Source organism: Ziziphus jujuba, chromosome 2, assembly GCF_031755915.1.
Source record: "Ziziphus jujuba cultivar Dongzao chromosome 2, ASM3175591v1".
NCBI lineage: Eukaryota > Viridiplantae > Streptophyta > Magnoliopsida > Rosales > Rhamnaceae > Ziziphus > Ziziphus jujuba.
The window spans coordinates 9,429,457-9,446,869 of NC_083380.1; the positions used below are offsets into that span (position 1 = coordinate 9,429,457).

The window sequence follows — 17,413 nt, forward strand, 5'->3', positions numbered from 1 at the left end:
ATTTAGTACCCTCTGGAAGTGCTTCCTTGAGAAGTTCAAGCAACATACTAAATGACTTGTTACTCCAATGGTTTAAAGCTTTTATATGCATTAACCTAACCAAAATAGTCAATGCAGAGAACTTTGTACACTCTGGATATAACTCGCTTTCAACTTCAGCAAATAATCCTGAAAATTCTTTATTTCTATGATCTTGATATCCAATGTGACCTTCATATGCATCTACATCAATATCCATGTCACCTACAGCATCTTGCAATGCTACCATCATATCATCATTATCATCTTCTTCCCTATCATGTTCAACAGCTTTATCATCTTCCTCAAAACCCATTTCAATACCTTGAAAATTCAATGCCTCTCCATGATAAATCCAATTGTGATAATCTGGTAAAAATCCTTTCACCCATCAATGTCATTCAACTACACTTATATCTTGGAAATACACATTCTGACAATATCGACAAGGACATCTAGTCCTATTATCTTCATCTAAATGATGTTTAGCCAATTCAATAAATGATTTAACACCATTTGTGTATTCATCTGACAGCTTATCATGACACCATATCTATTTTTTTTCCATAACTTCCTAGAAGAAACCAATAGTATAGTTATAAGGATATAATATATCAAGCACTTAAAATAACTTAACTTGTACAATATTAAAGCTAAAATGGGTTTAAGTGTCTCAATACACAGCAAGATAGCATTAAAGGATAGGAAATTAAAAGAATAATAAGCTAGTTAAATAGCAAAAGGAGAACAGATATTGCAATATTCATATACTCAAAGACATGAAATGGTCTATTTAAAAAAAACAACAAAAAGAACAATGATAGGTATACTAAGCATTATTCATTCCACTAATATTTGTTTTTGGAGTATATTCATAGCCATCTAGAATTAACATTGATAATCAACTTCACTTTATCATAGTAAAGATAAAACTTCAATGACCTTGTGTCCAGTGTGTTTTCTTATAGCATGATCCTTTTTAAAGGTGACAACAAGGTAGTGGAAGCACAATGTCAGGAGCTGCTAATATATATTATCACATAAAAATTATATGTATGTAGATATACTTTCTTGAAAAAAATAAGAATAGAAATTTCTAGCTTACTATACATTAAGTTATGGCTAAACTGTGTGATATAGAGTTATCTTGTAACATAATATTGTAAATAGAATGTGGACAATGTTATTATGTTTCTATGATGACTTGGTTTACAAGCTGATTTGGAGTTTGGCAAGTATCCCTACATTTGGTTATTTCAATTGCTCTGCCACATGATTTTTGGGCTCAAGTTCATGTAGATGCACTACTTTTATTGTTTTTGCCAAAATAATAAATAGTTTTTCAATCTTATTGGAGGGTAAGTCAAATGGAAAAAACCACCTCATCCATGAACAACCAAACCATAATTCTAGGAAATGACATATAATTACGCTTAGAAATTATGAAAACCAAATAGGATATGGAAATGTAATTTGTATAAGTCATAGTAACTAAAAGTATTCACCTAATCCTATATATGCTGCAATAAGCTGTAAGTTGTTCCAACAAAGAATGCAGGTTACATATATTTGTTTTCCTATTGACTCATCATGTAGTTTGGTATGCACCCAAAAACAAAAATCTGATATATTTTTCAATATTTACAGTACTAGAACTCTGTCATTTACATAAAGACACCACAAACTCAGAAAGAAAATGTCTCTTACCAAGAATGCCTTCTTTAGGTCATGAAGAACCTTTTCCCTCTCGGCTCATCACATCCAGCTGAAAATCCAACCAGCTCCTCAATCCAGTTGCTTTCGTTTGATATGTATAAAACCCAATCATTCACGTACAGAAATACCTTACAAGCTGAGCAAAAATACATATGAAGAATGACTTCTTCATTTAGCCAAAATTCTGGAATTGGATGAAATTTGATAGGTGGTAGCAGAGGTAATAAGCTGTATTTTGAAAAGAAGAAAACAAAACTGAGAGAGAGGTTGAGAGTGTTACCGGTCGAAATGGACGCACAGAGGGGTGGACTCCTATCACACAAAATGTTTCAAATGGGGATTTGCTTTTGCTAAAATGTAAACATAAGGGAGAGATTGGGATTTTAGCAAAATGAAATAAATGGGAAATATGGAAAAAGGTGGCAAAACTTCCCACCAAAGTAGAAATTCATATTTGGGTTTCACTTTCCAATATAAATTTTCGTTTACTTTCTCTATTTTGCTTTCTTTTCTTTCTTTTTCTCTTTTTTTCTTCTGTCCAAATCATATGAACCTAAGAATTAACCATATAAAAATTTAATATTCATATGACAAATATTGTAATATAACATTTTCTATAAAACAATGTCCATATATATATATATGTTAAATAACAATGAAAGCTATATGTATGGAAAGTGAAAAATGTATTTTGTCCATCTTAATTAATCAAGTGTAAATTATTAGGAAACATATTTATAATGTGGTTAAGTATCAGAAAAGTTTATGTGCATTTGCACTTATTTTATATCTGATCATGAGTTGAATTTAAACACTAATGATAAAATATATATATATATATATATAAATGTACAAGTATCTTTATAGATTAGTATGTAAATAACATCTTTCTTTGTATGATAAAAACTATAATAACATAACAAATGTTCCTTAACAAAACAAAGAAGGATCAAAATCATAATAATTAAGCGCATATTTTATATATAATTATACGGCGACATATAGTATCTCAAATAAATTGCGGACTATATATATATATGGGGTCGTGTTCTATCAAAAGTATTTGACAAATATGTTTGACAAATCACACTAGCAATTTCAGGATCATTCAATAGTTGAAAATTGATATATTTTAAATATATTATAATTTTGAAAAATAATTATTTTTACTATCTATTTTAATAAAAATAAGCGATTATTTACCATTAGCTAATAACAGTTAAGGATCGCTAATATGTGTCAAACCCCTAATTTGTACACAGTACATTCCCCTATATACATATAGTTATTTATAAAAACTATGCTATAATACATCTAAGCCCTTAAGATTTGTAATAAAGTTTGTTATAATTTGACGTTAGAAAAATACACTAAGACCGTGAATGTTAGACGTTTTCCATCAAACTATTTGTACAATCAAAATATCTTCCAACAACTTATAAATATAAATTTCACAATTAATCATTAAGGGAGTAAGAATTTGTAAATTTTATAATTAATTATTAAAATAAAAAATATATAATCATAAATAATTATTACGTTATGTCGGTAATAATCGTGGCACTAATTTACGAAAACAAAAAAATGATAAGAATATTAAGTAAAACAAAAAGATTTGACAAATAATAATCAATTACATTAAAAGTGTTTTTGCTGGCATATAACTAATTATTAATTCACAACACGTTTATTATAAATTCATAGTCAAAAGTTAAGCATTCATTGAGGCACAAAATATATATACATATATATATATATATGTGTATACATATAAGTTTGCCTGTGAACAGTTAAAAATACATTAAAAATTAAAAATAAGTTACTTCAAAAATAAGTATAACATTAAAGTTAGTGAAAAAAACAAAAAAAAATTCGAACTAGTGCAAAATAAAGAAAATGCAGCTTGCCTCCTCTCGAGTTTAAACAACATTAATATAAACAAGCTTTTTTTTTTTTGTCTCATTATGTTTATTCTTGTTATTGAGAACAATAAAATGTAAAAAAAAAAAAATAACAGAAAAACAAAATTAAAATCATGTAGGGGAGAGATGGAATCCCACAAACTATTTTTCATTTTGCATTTTTTATCCTTAATTTAATTATTTAAGTTTGCATTTTTGTCCTCAAGTTTGTTTAACCTCCTAAACCTTTAAAACATTGCAGTTAAATGTTGTTCTGCCATGGAAAGGGCATAGTATCGAATTCAGTCAAAATCCATGTCATAATTGTAGGATTATAAAGTAGTGTCCTTGCCTACACATAATTGTCATTGTATACATTTATATACTTACACTACAAACATAAAGTAGTGTATCAAAAGGACTGTAAGCTGAGCACTTGTGCCTGTACATGCTTTGCAAAAAAACTTGTGATTGCAAATGTCTATAACCATGCATAGTGCCAAAAATTCACCTGTGAATGCACATATTTTGCATTCTAACTATGTACACTATCAAAAAACTATGTATAGGTGAATTTTAATGCTATGCATATCACAAGCAGAAATCATAACATCAAGTCATTGTTGCAGTAGGTGGTGGTGGTGGCAGCGACTGGCTGGGACTTGAAGGATGCTGACTCACATCCAAGAATGCAGAAAGTCTGGCAATGAGTTCTGCCTATTGATCCACAACTTGTGCAAGTCTTTTTACCTTAACCCTGTAATCTTCAAACTCTGTAGCCAATTGAGGGGTAGGTTGGTTAAGCAGCCTGCTATAGCTCTTTCTTGGAGTTGGTCCAACACTAGAAATGAATCCAGCATTTCTACCTAGGACTTGTGCACGAATGTCAGCTTCTATCAAAAAAATCGGTGCACCAGTATCATCAGGAGAAGCATCATCTTGTGTCTGCTGCGTTTGTGCTTCTTGTAGCCGAACCATCTCATTCTAACAACATGAAAGGTATAAAAATGTCATTATAAGATATTACAAGTATGTTAAACCAGTTAAGGAGTGATAAGTAAAACTTACATATCTTGATTCAGCTATAACATTATTCCATCCTTTTTTTTTGTGTCCAGTGTGTTCTCTTGAAAAACTCAATCTCACCAATTGGTTCATCTGGAGATGACTACAAAATAAAAAGAAAGATAATTTTACTTGCATGCTTAAACAAAGGGAAAGTCACCTTCACATTTGGGACTAAACCTTCTGTATGTATATATATATGTATATATGTATATATAGACACTTATATAACATTATAATCATAATCTCCAACTTCAATTCAACATCCCAATGAATCACCAAGATTCATAGCTTAGAAATAGCTCACAAACAAAGGTAACAACAAATCAACAGAATCACATAGAACTATAGCTACAAGGCAGTAGAAATCCAATATCAACAAAGTTGAAGCATAAAAGGTTTGTCGGAACAACAAAGGTAGTAATAGTAAATGTCCTTTTTAGCTGATACTGTTGACATTTTTGCCTTTTTATCATGGCAATGAAACTAAATAGTCATTAAAGCTATGGAATTCTAAGCTCAAACCTAATTCTGCTATAGATACATGACATATATTATAAGCTGTCAAAGGACCAAAACTAGTAAAAATCCATTAGCATCCAATGACAACCAAATTTCAATAGACATAAGATGCATGAGCAAGAGGTTTATCCTTAAAATTGCTAAGTAAACACTAAGATATCAAAGATATTAATGCAATTGGAAATTTCACTTACCAAGCACTTTATGAACCGACTATTTACCATTATATGGAAAAATAATAAAGAAAAAATAATCCATTCTCAAATATAACTAAAGTAATTGTTGAAGAATGTCAAACTAGTGCTGCCCTTGTTGCAATAAACGATCTTGATCCAGCATGATGATTATATAGCCTTTTAGCCCTATTACATTGCCTTGCTTTAGAACGTTTCTGTATATATAAAATAAATGGTTTAGAATATGATAAGATATACACATGAATTTAAAAAAAGTTTGAAACAGTTTAAATAGTTCTAACTCACCAAAAATTCTGGACTCTCAAAATGAGCACACAACCACTCCCAATCTTCTTGACATCGTAGTCTTTTTGGTCTAAATTGCAATGGGTCTTTGCCTTGCATCTTACACAGCTTGAAATGATTGTTGCAATAACTCCTATTGTTTTTGTACATATCATGACAATGCCTCTTAACAATCTCTATCCATTGAGGATCACTCAGATCAATGTCAAACCGATCCTTATACACAAAAGGAAAATAAAACCTTGTTAGTTATTATAATATTGATATGGTATATTAATGATATGAGTCTAAGTTTTACTCATAGCAATATGTTTGTAGACAATTTTCCTTTCCATCCCTTCAATATCAAAAGCATATTTCCATCCCTTCAATCTTGGTGAAACAAAGTTACGCACAGCAATGCCAATCTGATTGGCAAAGGGAGAACAATGGTCACCATATGCATGCATATCCCCATCACTTACTTGGACTCGAAGTTTAGTATTGGATGCCATTGTTTTAAAGAATTTCCAATCCTCACGTAATGCCACGTGTATTTTTCTTCATTAAACCTACAAAGTGAAATAATGTTAATTAATAATACTATGTAATATAGATTCTCAATTTACATAACATATATGATAGATTACCAACATACCAGTGGATACAGGTGTATCTTCAGTACTCTCATCTACAGGATCTATAGGAGAATGACCTCTAGACGATGTAATGTTTGGAATTGGTGTTTCCACATACTCTGGACCACTAGGTATTGATGTCTCATTAGGCGTTGGTGTTGTGGAACGATCTGGTGTTTGTATAGGTTGTCGACCTCTAGGGGATGGTGTCTCCATAGGTGATGCAATCCTTCTAAATGATGCTATCATCCTAGGAGACCTCTTAGGAACCAAATTCTCTCTTTGTGATGGTGTCCTCCTAGGGACCAAAGTCTCTCTTTTTGCTGGGGTTGTCCTAGAAGACCTCCTAGGGACCAAAGTCTCTCTTTGTGCTGGGGTAGTCCTAGGAGACCTCCTAGGAACCAAAGTCTCTCTTCCTGGTACATATCTTGATCTCTTAGGTGGCATATTTAAAGGAATATTTTGGCAATATTTGTTTCCCCTATATTACCATCCTACAAGCATAAAAAATAATATCAATACTATATCTAAGGGATTGATATTGTCAATAATCTTAATCATTCAATCCTTTTGTTATACGTGTATATATATATATACATACATGTATATATGCATAAATGAAGTAATCACCACTGATCCTGTGGAAATGTTATAGTCCCTTCTTATTCTATTTCTTAAAGCCACATATTTATATATGTATATACATCTATATAGATGGAGGATGCCATCAGTATTCCAATCTCCACAAATTATGCACTATGCCTACTTAAGGTGATCATAAATAATAATTAGACAATTAGTTATATATATTCAACAGGAGTTATTCTAATTTGATTTCTCCATTCAATTCCCAATATGCAATAATATTATATATTGATATTCAATTACATTTTGCTATGTTATGGGTGTTTATTATTAAACAAGTTACAGAGTCCATTATTCAACATTCAACAATTTAGAAGTTCTTAAAAGTCCCAATCCAAAAAAACCAAAATATAGTAAAAATTTAAAAACTGTCTTATTTGTTTATAGGTTGGAAAACCATATTTACTTCTTTACCTCAAGTTTTTTTCCCATTTTCGGTTACCCTTTTTTTTTTCTTTCTTTTTCTTTTCTTTTTCTTTTTTTACATTTTGATTCAGTATCTCTCAAAAACAAAAAATCTCAAGCAATCAAATTACGATGCTTGTGTTTTTTTCAAAAGCAACAGAGTAGTTCAAGAAAATTCCAATCCATGAAAACTCATTACATTATGTTAAGAACATAGGAAAAAAGATAAAAATGCAATTATGTATTAACATGTGGGAAAAATTTCTAGAACTTTATTGTTTGAAAATATCAACCACATTGCCAAAAACCAATAACATATAGGGCCAGAAACTCCTCTCACTCGATATACCTATCTCTCACAAAACACCACAACAAACATAGAGGGAAAAAAAGAAGAAGTTATAGATGTCTCTTACCAAGAGCAGATTTGCTTCCTCTCACGTCCCTAATAAATCCTTCAATCCTTCCTTTATCAGCTCATTAAATTCGGTTGACTCTTTTTCATACGTAACAAAGAACTAACCCATCTTTCACCTATATTTCATGGAATGAGCAACTTAGGGAAAAATGAAGAACCAGAGAAAAGAAAAAGCACAGAGAGAAAATGGGAGAGGAAACACACCTGAGATGGAGCTTGAGAGAGATGCCAATCCAAGCAGTCAGAAGCAACAAAAGGTCAGAGAGGTGAGGCAATCCAAAGGGGGCAGCACAACTCTTGGAGAGAGTTTTAGAAAGGAAATAGTACCGATGCAATTTTATCATCTAAAGGGTTTTATGGGGATCATCCATCCAAAAATGGTTCTATGGGGATTGTAACCAAAAATACAAAAAATAAATAAATTGATCTATGGGTCTATATGGAGCGTTATCAAACCATCCACTAGTTTTAGCTTTTCACCTAAAAAGGATATATTTGCAATTTGGTTGTAAACATTTAATTTTTTTTTTCTAGAAATGTCAATTTTGATATTTTGTATGATAAATGCTTCAATATAAAATATTCATATAATAATGTTATTAGTTATATATAAAGTATGAATTGTTAACTAAAATTATATGTGTGGACAGTGGTTAATATAACTACTTCACACAAATTTAATCAAGTATACAATTATTAAGAAACATCTATTTAAACAAGGTGGTTGAGTATACCATGATTCACACTTTGATTTTAAATTTTTTTTCTTATCATTTTACCCTAAACTCTATTGCCTACTATCATTAGTGCATAATGAATTTCTTCCAAAAATATTGAAAAAATTGTCAAGTAAGTACAAACTAGAAGGGAGCAAAATGCAGCTTCATATAGGTTAGGGACTATATATGTAATCAAATCTAAAATAATTATAAAATCTGTTTTTTTTTAAGTAAATATTTCTTTACAAAATGTAGCTTCATTGTGGATTATTTTATTAATATTATTATTAACACCGTTTGTATCTATTTAATAGCCACTGACATGGTAGTTCAAACCATTAAATTACGAATTTCATGTTTCTTTTTCTTACATTTAGTCAAGGTTCTCACTTCCCGCCAAAATAGAAAAGCATGTGGATGGTTTCCCGCCCTTGCATTTACTCACCAAACATAGTTGGTCGTTGATGGCATTAAACTAAACCTATTATAAACTTTTTTTTTTATATTTTATTATTTTAAATTCTATTTAGTGACCAATATTTTTTTCACAAATATAATATTTGACCACCCAAAATAATTTGGTCGTGGAATGCCTTATGCTAACATTATTTGCTATTTTTCCTTAAAAAAAAATTTTAACTTATATTACTAGTGATTAATATATTGGTCCTTTATAAATACTTTTAGTGACCAACAGTGGTTGGTCGTTGAAACTTCATGTTCCTGCAAAAAAAAAAGGTGGGAAAGCTTCCCACCCTGCCTTTTTAACTACCAAATAGTTTTTGGTTAGTGAAAATTTATATTTGTGACCAAATTTCTGGTCACCATAACAGGTCAACCAAAATTCTACATGTTTCTCTTACTATCGTTTCTACGACTAAATATCGGTCGTCGTTTTATTCATTTAGTGACCATTACTTTTTCATCACTGACAGTATAGTCGCTAACTCCCATTTTTTTTTGTAGTGCCCGCAAGTGTAGCTGTTTTAATCGCCGGTCTCCTACTATCTGGTAAAAAATAGGAAGTATTAGAATCATCCTTCTTAGGCTTGATTGCAAAGTTCTCACTCAATGGATTTAATTCATTTTGGTCTCCTCGTTTTTGTCTGTTAAGAAGACAAATTTTCGGCTGCACATTTCTGTGACATTTCATGCCGGTAATTTTGTTTTTCTTCTACTATCCTTAAAACCCTCTACGCTTGTAATTCTGTCAAGTGATTAACTACATTGATAGCGCATATGCAATGTCACGCTCTCTCTCTCTCTCTTTGAGAGTTATCATTTTAAGTCCTCTTTTATTCCAAAAGCCTAAGCTGGGAATTGAATGTCCCTGGAATTCATGGTCTATATAATTCTAATTACAAGGTAAATTTATTAATTCAAAATGGCATCCTGCTATTGTATATTCCATTTTAGCTCGTAGTTTGCAAAGCATCCCACAAAACAACTAAAAAAAGGAACCAAATCAATCGTGGCATAGTTAACCGTGAAAATAATGCAAATTGCATCTGTAGATCCTGAATCATTTTTTTATATTTAATTTTACTTTCTATATCTATAAACTTTTTGAAGTATTAATTCTCTTGGTGCGGTTCATTAATTCAAAGAATGAATAAAAAAAAAATAGAAAATCAATTTCTTTTTTTTCTTTTTTTTTTCTTTTTCTGAATCAATCATGCTTCATTAAAAAAACAAACCGAATACAATGAAACAAGATTACATTCCTTACTAACCAAATTCCAAAAGTGAGGAGGAATTAAAAATATGGGATCTTCCTTACGAAATGGGAATTCCATGCCCATTTAGCCAAAAAATTAGCTAACTTGTTTACAGATTCAGCAACCCAAGTAAAATTAAAAGATACAAAAAAGTTTTAGACAGGCAAACATAAATCTACAAAAGGGGAACATTGCCAATGAAAACCATCCAGAGATTACATTTAAACTCAGAAAGCTATTACAGTATCCGATGTGCTAACAATAGGATTAGAAAAGTCAAAGGGGGCGTAACAGCAATTCTAGAATGCTAAGGATACAAAGTCAAAGTCAAACTAAGACATTGGTCTACAAAGTTACACAACTCTGTTATGATACTAGTTGCTGAACATTTTAGCTACTTTGTTGATTCTGTGACTCTAAGAAGAGTCTTACAGTTGAGCAGATTATAGAAATTTCTGCCATTGCATCGTTCCCGTACTCCCCACAAGATAGCTTCTTTGTGATAGGCTGGATGACCGAAATTCCAAGTTCTTCAATTGCTGTGAGATGTCGTTGCGTGAAAGGATTGGTCCACATAAAGGTATTCATGGCTGGTGCAACAAAGAATGGCTTGCTGAAATCCCATGCTTGGACAATGTAGGTCAGTAAATTGTCACAAAGTCCCCCATCAATCTACAATAAGGGCATTGGACATTCTGTTAAGTGGATACTGAGAAACGTCACCATATAAAAGAAAATGAAGGAAACAGCTAGGCTAAGGAAGCAAAGAAGCCCATAAAGTCCTTAATTATGAAATTGCATAAGGGATTTAACATTCATGCATAGGAAACATACATGTTTATAGGTGTGTGGGCTTGAAAGAAACAATGCACAACAACTTGACTTGTATGCAGTTCTCCATACCTATAATGTATCCAAATCTCTAAGAAACTATAGAATTTGAGTACAATTTGCCCATACAGACATTGATTTGATCAACAAATTTATTTAGTTTAGAAAAGATGGCCTCAACAACTTGGTCAAGTTGATCTGTCAAATTCACTCCTGGGAGTGATCTTATACAATACATATGGATTGCAGTTTGCCATAGGCACAAAACTAGTATAGCAAACAAAAATGTCCCAACAAAGAAACAAAGCAAAACTAAGGCATCCATAACTTAAATGTCAGCATGCCATGGCTCTTCTCTCTCAATATTCTATTGCAAATGGGTTGATGCATTAACCATTTAAAAGGAAAATTACACTACTAAATTTTATTGGCTTACAGCCAACCAAGCATTAAATGTTTGCAACTTGATGTTTGCAACTCTCAAAATCATGTAATTTTAAAGGTTTATAAAGAAGTAAAAAAATTTCACATACAGTTTTTGGTAAAATGTGCAATTTGTATCATCATGTTGCTAACCAAAAGAAGTCAAAAGTAAGATCAAACTTGAAATAAGTTTAAATGTAACAGTAACAAAGTTTTCCAAAAAACAAAATGTTACCTTGCCTAGGGTATTTGCTGATAATGGAGCAATAGCCATAATATCAGCCCATCTACGGAGTTCAATGTGAAGCACACTATCACCTATCTTGTTCCAACTGGACCACTCATCCTCATCAGTGAAAAGAATTACATCCTTGGGCAGTGATGCTTTATCAATGAAGTGCAAAGATGCCATTATGACAACTGCTCTTACATCTGCCCAATCTGAAAAATAGTGGCAGAGGTTACCAAACTTTATGGCAGCCACACTTCCACTAGCAGCAAGAAGAATACGAGGCTTTCTTGAGACAGGGTTCACTTGGATCATCTCCCTTGCTGCCACTACGGGTTCTGGGTTTGCCATAACCTAAATAACAATCCGAACATATACATAATCAGTCATAACTATTCAAAAAATTCCAACATAGATTCAGACACAGCAGCGATACTAAAATACTCCAGTAAAGCTATCTATTCATCTCTGACACTTGTAATTGGTAAGCACTTTAGGATATGAATTAAATTTGGAAAACAACAAAACTAACATAATTCAAAATTTGCACAAAGCAAAGATCCTTTTTAAGAAAGAAAGCAATAACAACAAAAATACAATTTGGAAGGAAGGGATGGAAGCAATGAAAGACAAACTCACTACAAATTTATCAAGAATTTTGAATTTATTTATAAAAAGAGAGATTTCCAGAATCCAAAATCATACTATCATGAAGGACAGTCATTCTACAAAAACATATCAATATAAGTAAAGCTACATATCAATTCATGAAAACCCACCATTACTAGCGTTTGCATGAGAAGAGCAAGAACGTAATGAAACATATACATTAGTATTGGACCCAAATTTCATTCCCTTAAGGAGAGTAAACACTCTTACAACAGAACAAACATAAACATGAAAAACAGATGGCATAGAAACAAAAATGAAACATCACATGGGCAAATGTATATTATTGCAAGAATGATTTTCATCCCAAAAAAAAAAAAAGGGATCAAATAAACACACGAAGTTCATGTCTAGCATTATCATGTTGAGCATATGCATAGTAAATGTAGAGAAACAGAGTAATATTGAGAAAACAACAGCTTAACTTTTCACTTGATTAATAATGAATATATACCCAAGATTGGGTGCTGCAGTAGGTTGCCCAAAACATAAAAATAGGAAACTACTGTAGAAGTAGGGAATCACAGCTAATTACAAGAATCAAGGAATGACAGCTAATTACAAGGATATTACAACTAATTACAAGAATATAAAGAAAATCGTATCTTATGTAATTGATACTCTAATATGCCCACTCAAGATGGAGCTCCAGAGGAGACGCCAATCTTGATCCTTAAGTCTTGGAAGCGATGTCGTGGAAGCGGTTTGGTAAGAGCATCTGTAAGTTGATCTGTGCAAGAAACATGAGTAATACGAAGAGCACCAGATTGAACTTGAGCCCGAATAAAGTGATAGTCAATGGCCACATGTTTCATACGGGAATGAAAGATTGGATTAGAACAGAGATAGGTGGCACCAACATTATCACAGAAGATGGTAGGCGGTGTAAGATTAGTGACACTAAGCTCTGTAAGAAGGGAACAAATCCAATTGATCTCTGAAGTGGTAGCAGCAGCGGATCGATACTCAGCTTCGGTGGAAGATCTAGCGAGGTATGTTGTTTCTTGGATGACCACGAAACAGGATGGCGACCACGAGAGACAATATAGGCACTTGTAGAGGTATAGTCATCTTTGTTTCCATTCCAATCTGCATCAGAGAAGACATGAAGAGAAATTGGATTGTCCTTATGAAGAAATAAGCCATGAGTCAATGTGCCACACAGATATCGAAGTAGGCATTTTGCAGCATTCCAATGGTCAGATGTCGGCCAATGCATGAATTGAGAAAGCTTATTAATAGCGTAGGCTATATTTGGACGAGTAAGGCAAAGATATTGTAGACTACCAACAAGTGTTCGATATTCTTTGTAGTCAGTCAGAGCGGTTCCAGAGTGAAAGGTGAGAGTGCCATCAGGGACAAGTGGTGTAGCAACTGGGTTTGCACCTGACATTTTTGTCCGAGCAAGAAGATCAGTGATATAGCGCCTTTGAGTGAGCAGCAGACCAGATGAAGTGGTGAGATCCTCAATGCCAAGAAAATAAGACAAGGAACCAAGATCCTTGATGGAAAATCTATGTGTCAGAAGGTCAATGTAGTGCTGAATAACATTGGAGTTGGTACCTGTGATAATAATGTCATCCACATACACAAGAAAATATATAGTAATGTCACCTGAGTGAAGAATGAAGAGAGAAGTGTCTGCATGAGAGTTTGTGAACCCAAATTCAATGAGGAACTGACGAAGTTTAAGGTACCAAGCCCGTGGGGCTTGCTTAAGTCCATATATAGCCTTCTTTAATTTGCAGACATGTGTTGGATGATCGCTATCAACAAATCCTGGAGGTTGAATCATGTAGACATCTTTCGAAAAATGGCCATGAAGAAATGCATTATTAACATCTAACTGATGCAACGACCACCCTTTACTGACTACAAGGCTTAGGACAAGACGTATGGTGGTAGGCTTGACAACCAGACTAAAGGTGTCATGATAATCCACTCCAAGTCGCTAATGAAAGCCTTTGGCAACCAATCGGGCTTTGTACCTGTCAACAGAACCATCAGGAAGTTGTTTAATACGAAAAACCCACTTACATCCAACAAGGTTTTGTTGAGAATGAGATGGAACAAGCTCCCAGGTTCCATTCTGAACAAGAGCATCAAACTCATCATTCATAGCTTGTCTCCATTTTGAATTTTTAAGAGCTTGGTTAACATTATGAGGCTCGATATCAGATGGTATAGAAAGGACAGTAGTGAGATTTAACTTGGTAGAGGGTTTTTGAATGTTGTTTTTCCGTCGAGTGGTCATGGGATGGGTATTTTGAGAGGTAGGGTGAGTTGTGTTTGAAACAGGAAAAGATGAAGTTCCAGAAGTATGTGGATATGGTGGAAAAAGATTAACTGTGGTTTCGTGGCTATTGATCAAACTGGGTTCTAGATGTGGGGAAGAGGGTCGATGGTCAATGGGTAAGGAGGGTGGGTTGGTCGGTGGAACATGCTGTGATGGATGTTGACACAAAGGGTCCCTTGGTGGAGGCATATGGAGTGAGCCAAGTGAACTGGGTAGGATTTGGACTGGAGGAAGCCATTAGGAAATGATTTCTGGGTTGGGACGAGATAAATGAGATTGGTGTGTGCTAAATGGAAAAATTGTTTCAAGAAATTTGACATGACAAGAAACATACGTTTTAGAAGTGGACAGATCAAGACAGATATAGGCACTTTGGGTGGAAAAGTAACCAAGAAAGACACAAGGAGTGGATCGAGAGTCAAGCTTGTGTTGAGAATAAGGACAAAGCCACGGATAACATAAACAACCAAACACCCGAAGTTTGGTGTAATTGGGTGGGCACGCAAAGAGTTTTTCAAACGGAGAGGAAAGGTGTAGTGTGGGAGTGGGTATGCGGTTGATGAGGTATACCGGAATGGCAAAGGCATAAGTCCAACGAGATATAGGCATAGATGCATGAGTGAGAAGAGAGAGACCAGTTTCAACAATATAGCGATGACGGCGTTCAGAAAGACCATTGTGATCGGGTGTATGAGGTGGTGTAGTAAGATGAGATATTCCATTGGTGGAGAGAAAACTATCAAGGACTTGAAATTCACCACCATTATCCGAATAGAGGTTAACAATCTAATGTTTAAATTGGTTTTCAACTAATGCTTTGAAGTGCACAAAGACATCATACACATGGGACTTTCATTTGAGTGGATAATACCAAATATACCATGTATAATGATCAACAAAAATAACATAGTACTTAAAACCATCAACAGAAGAAATAGGAGAGGTCCATACATCAGAAAATAGAAGTTCAAGAGGATGAGATGAGATTAAAGTAGAAGAAGAAAATGGAATTTTGTGACTTTTATTACATGAACAGGCATTACAATTTGTGGAGGAGGATAATGGACTAGACAATGGTAAGAAAACTTAGAAAGAATATTTTTCATAATAGGAAGTGATGGATGACCAAGTGGAGAGTGCCACTCGGACGAAGTGGTCTTGACACTGGAAAAGGCAAGCAACGGTGGAGAGGAAATGGAAGAGAATGAAGACGGCCACTCATATATGCCATCCTTAGGTTCACCCATCAAAAGGATTGCCCCCGTGTTTAGATCCTTCACCTGAAAGGAAGACGGTGAAAATTCAACAGAAACATTGTTAGTAGTGCAAAATTGATAAATTGAAATTAAGTTCTTTTGCATGGAGGGAACACAAAGGACATTTTGTAAGGTAAAGGAGCAAGAGGAAGTGGGTATGGTGGTAGAATCAGTATGAATGATGTGGAGAGCTGATCCATCACCAATCATGACATCATCAGATCCTTGATATGGACTATGAAGAGAGAGATTGCTTAAGTCAGATGTAACATGGTGAGATGCTCCATTGTCTAGCAGCCAAGTAGGAGTAGTGTTGTTGTTGAGAGTAGCATGATTGGCACGTGGTTGCCAAGTTGTGGAGGGGCAAAATCCAAGAGAGCCTTGAGGACGAGATGTGGAAATTTGTTGAGTAGTAACAAGCCGAAACATCGGGCACCCTTTGGCAGTATATCCTTGAATACCACATGCTTGACAACGACCCAGATAAGGCTTAGGGTGGTGTTGAGCAGAAGGAGAACGTGCATTGTTAGGACATGGATGGAGTGGAAGATTGGGTGGTGAACGCCCATTTGGATTCCGAAAAGCTGTGGGAGTTGCTGTTACTGGTAGAAATAGAGAAGAGGATTGGGTGGTTTGAAGAGAAGCTTCTTTGTTGAGAAGTTTCTCATGGAGTTCAGTAAAAGAAATTGGTGTATCTCGGGCTTTGACTGCATCAATGATGGATTTGTATTCATTACCAAGTCCTTCAAGAACCCGATCAATAAGATCCTCATCATCAACGGGCTTCCCCAGAAGAGCAAGTTTATCGGCATGAATCTTTATCATTTGTATATATTCAGAAATTGATTTTGAGCCCTTGTGACACCGTTGTAATTGTTTCTTCAATTGCTTAATGTGACCATGAGACGGTTTGGCATAAGTGGTAGCTAAGGTTTGCCAAGTATCAAGGGAGGTGGTGGTGCGGGCAATAAGTGGTTGTAGAGAAATAGCGATGGCACCAAGGAGAGCACTAAATATGATTCGATCCTGATGCTTCCAGGTTGTGGAGGCTGGATTAGGGGAAGAGATATCATTGATAGTGACAATGGGCGGTGGTGGAGGTTGAGTGCCATCAATAAAATGATGAAGATCATAACCTTCAAGAAGAGATTGGATTTGAAGGCTCCATGTGAGATAGTTTGTGGAGGATAATTTGGTGATATTTGAGAGATTGATTGAAAGGAGAGGATGTTGAGGATCCGGGGAGTTTTGTATGAGGATGGAGTCATTGGTGGAAGCCATTGAGGAAAATATTGTAATTTTTTAGGGGAAAGAAAAAAAAAAACTACGCCCAAAGATCAAGCTTTGATACCATGTAAAAAAATAGAGTAATATTGAGAAAACAACAGCTTAACTTTTCACTTGATTAAGAATGAATATATACACAAGTTGGGTGCTGCAGTAGGTTGCCCAAAACATAAAAATAGGAAACTACCGTAGAAGT

The 17,413-nt window shown here is 34.0% G+C and overlaps 2 protein-coding genes across 2 annotated transcripts; both read right to left on the reverse strand.

The window, feature by feature from the left end:
• Positions 1-10,615: 10,615 nt before the first annotated feature.
• Positions 10,616-12,060, reverse strand: LOC132799091 (phosphopantothenoylcysteine decarboxylase-like). The gene is made up of 2 exons (XM_025074327.3): positions 11,716-12,060; positions 10,616-10,898 (listed from the first exon to the last, which is right to left on the reverse strand). The coding sequence occupies exons 1-2, from the start codon at positions 12,058-12,060 to the stop codon at positions 10,617-10,619; spliced, it is 627 nt and encodes a 208-aa protein (XP_024930095.3). The 3' UTR covers position 10,616.
• A 953-nt stretch (positions 12,061-13,013) lies between these two features.
• On the reverse strand, positions 13,014-17,211 carry LOC107418121 (retrovirus-related Pol polyprotein from transposon RE1). Its single transcript, XM_060814943.1, is given in 4 exon segments — positions 13,014-13,372; positions 13,375-14,898; positions 14,962-15,756; positions 15,759-17,211. Coding segments are annotated over 4 exon segments (4,131 nt in total).
• Positions 17,212-17,413: the final 202 nt, after the last annotated feature.

Bases quoted from the DNA above. Each gene is read 5' to 3' on its own strand.
- LOC132799091 (XM_025074327.3), bottom strand. From the start codon at position 12,060: ATGGCAAACCCAGAACCCGTAGTGGCAGCAAGGGAGATGATCCAAGTG. The intron at 10,899-11,715 runs GTAACATTTTGT...CCCTTATTGTAG, and splicing joins CAGCAAATACCCTAGGCAAG to ATTGATGGGGGACTTTGTGA.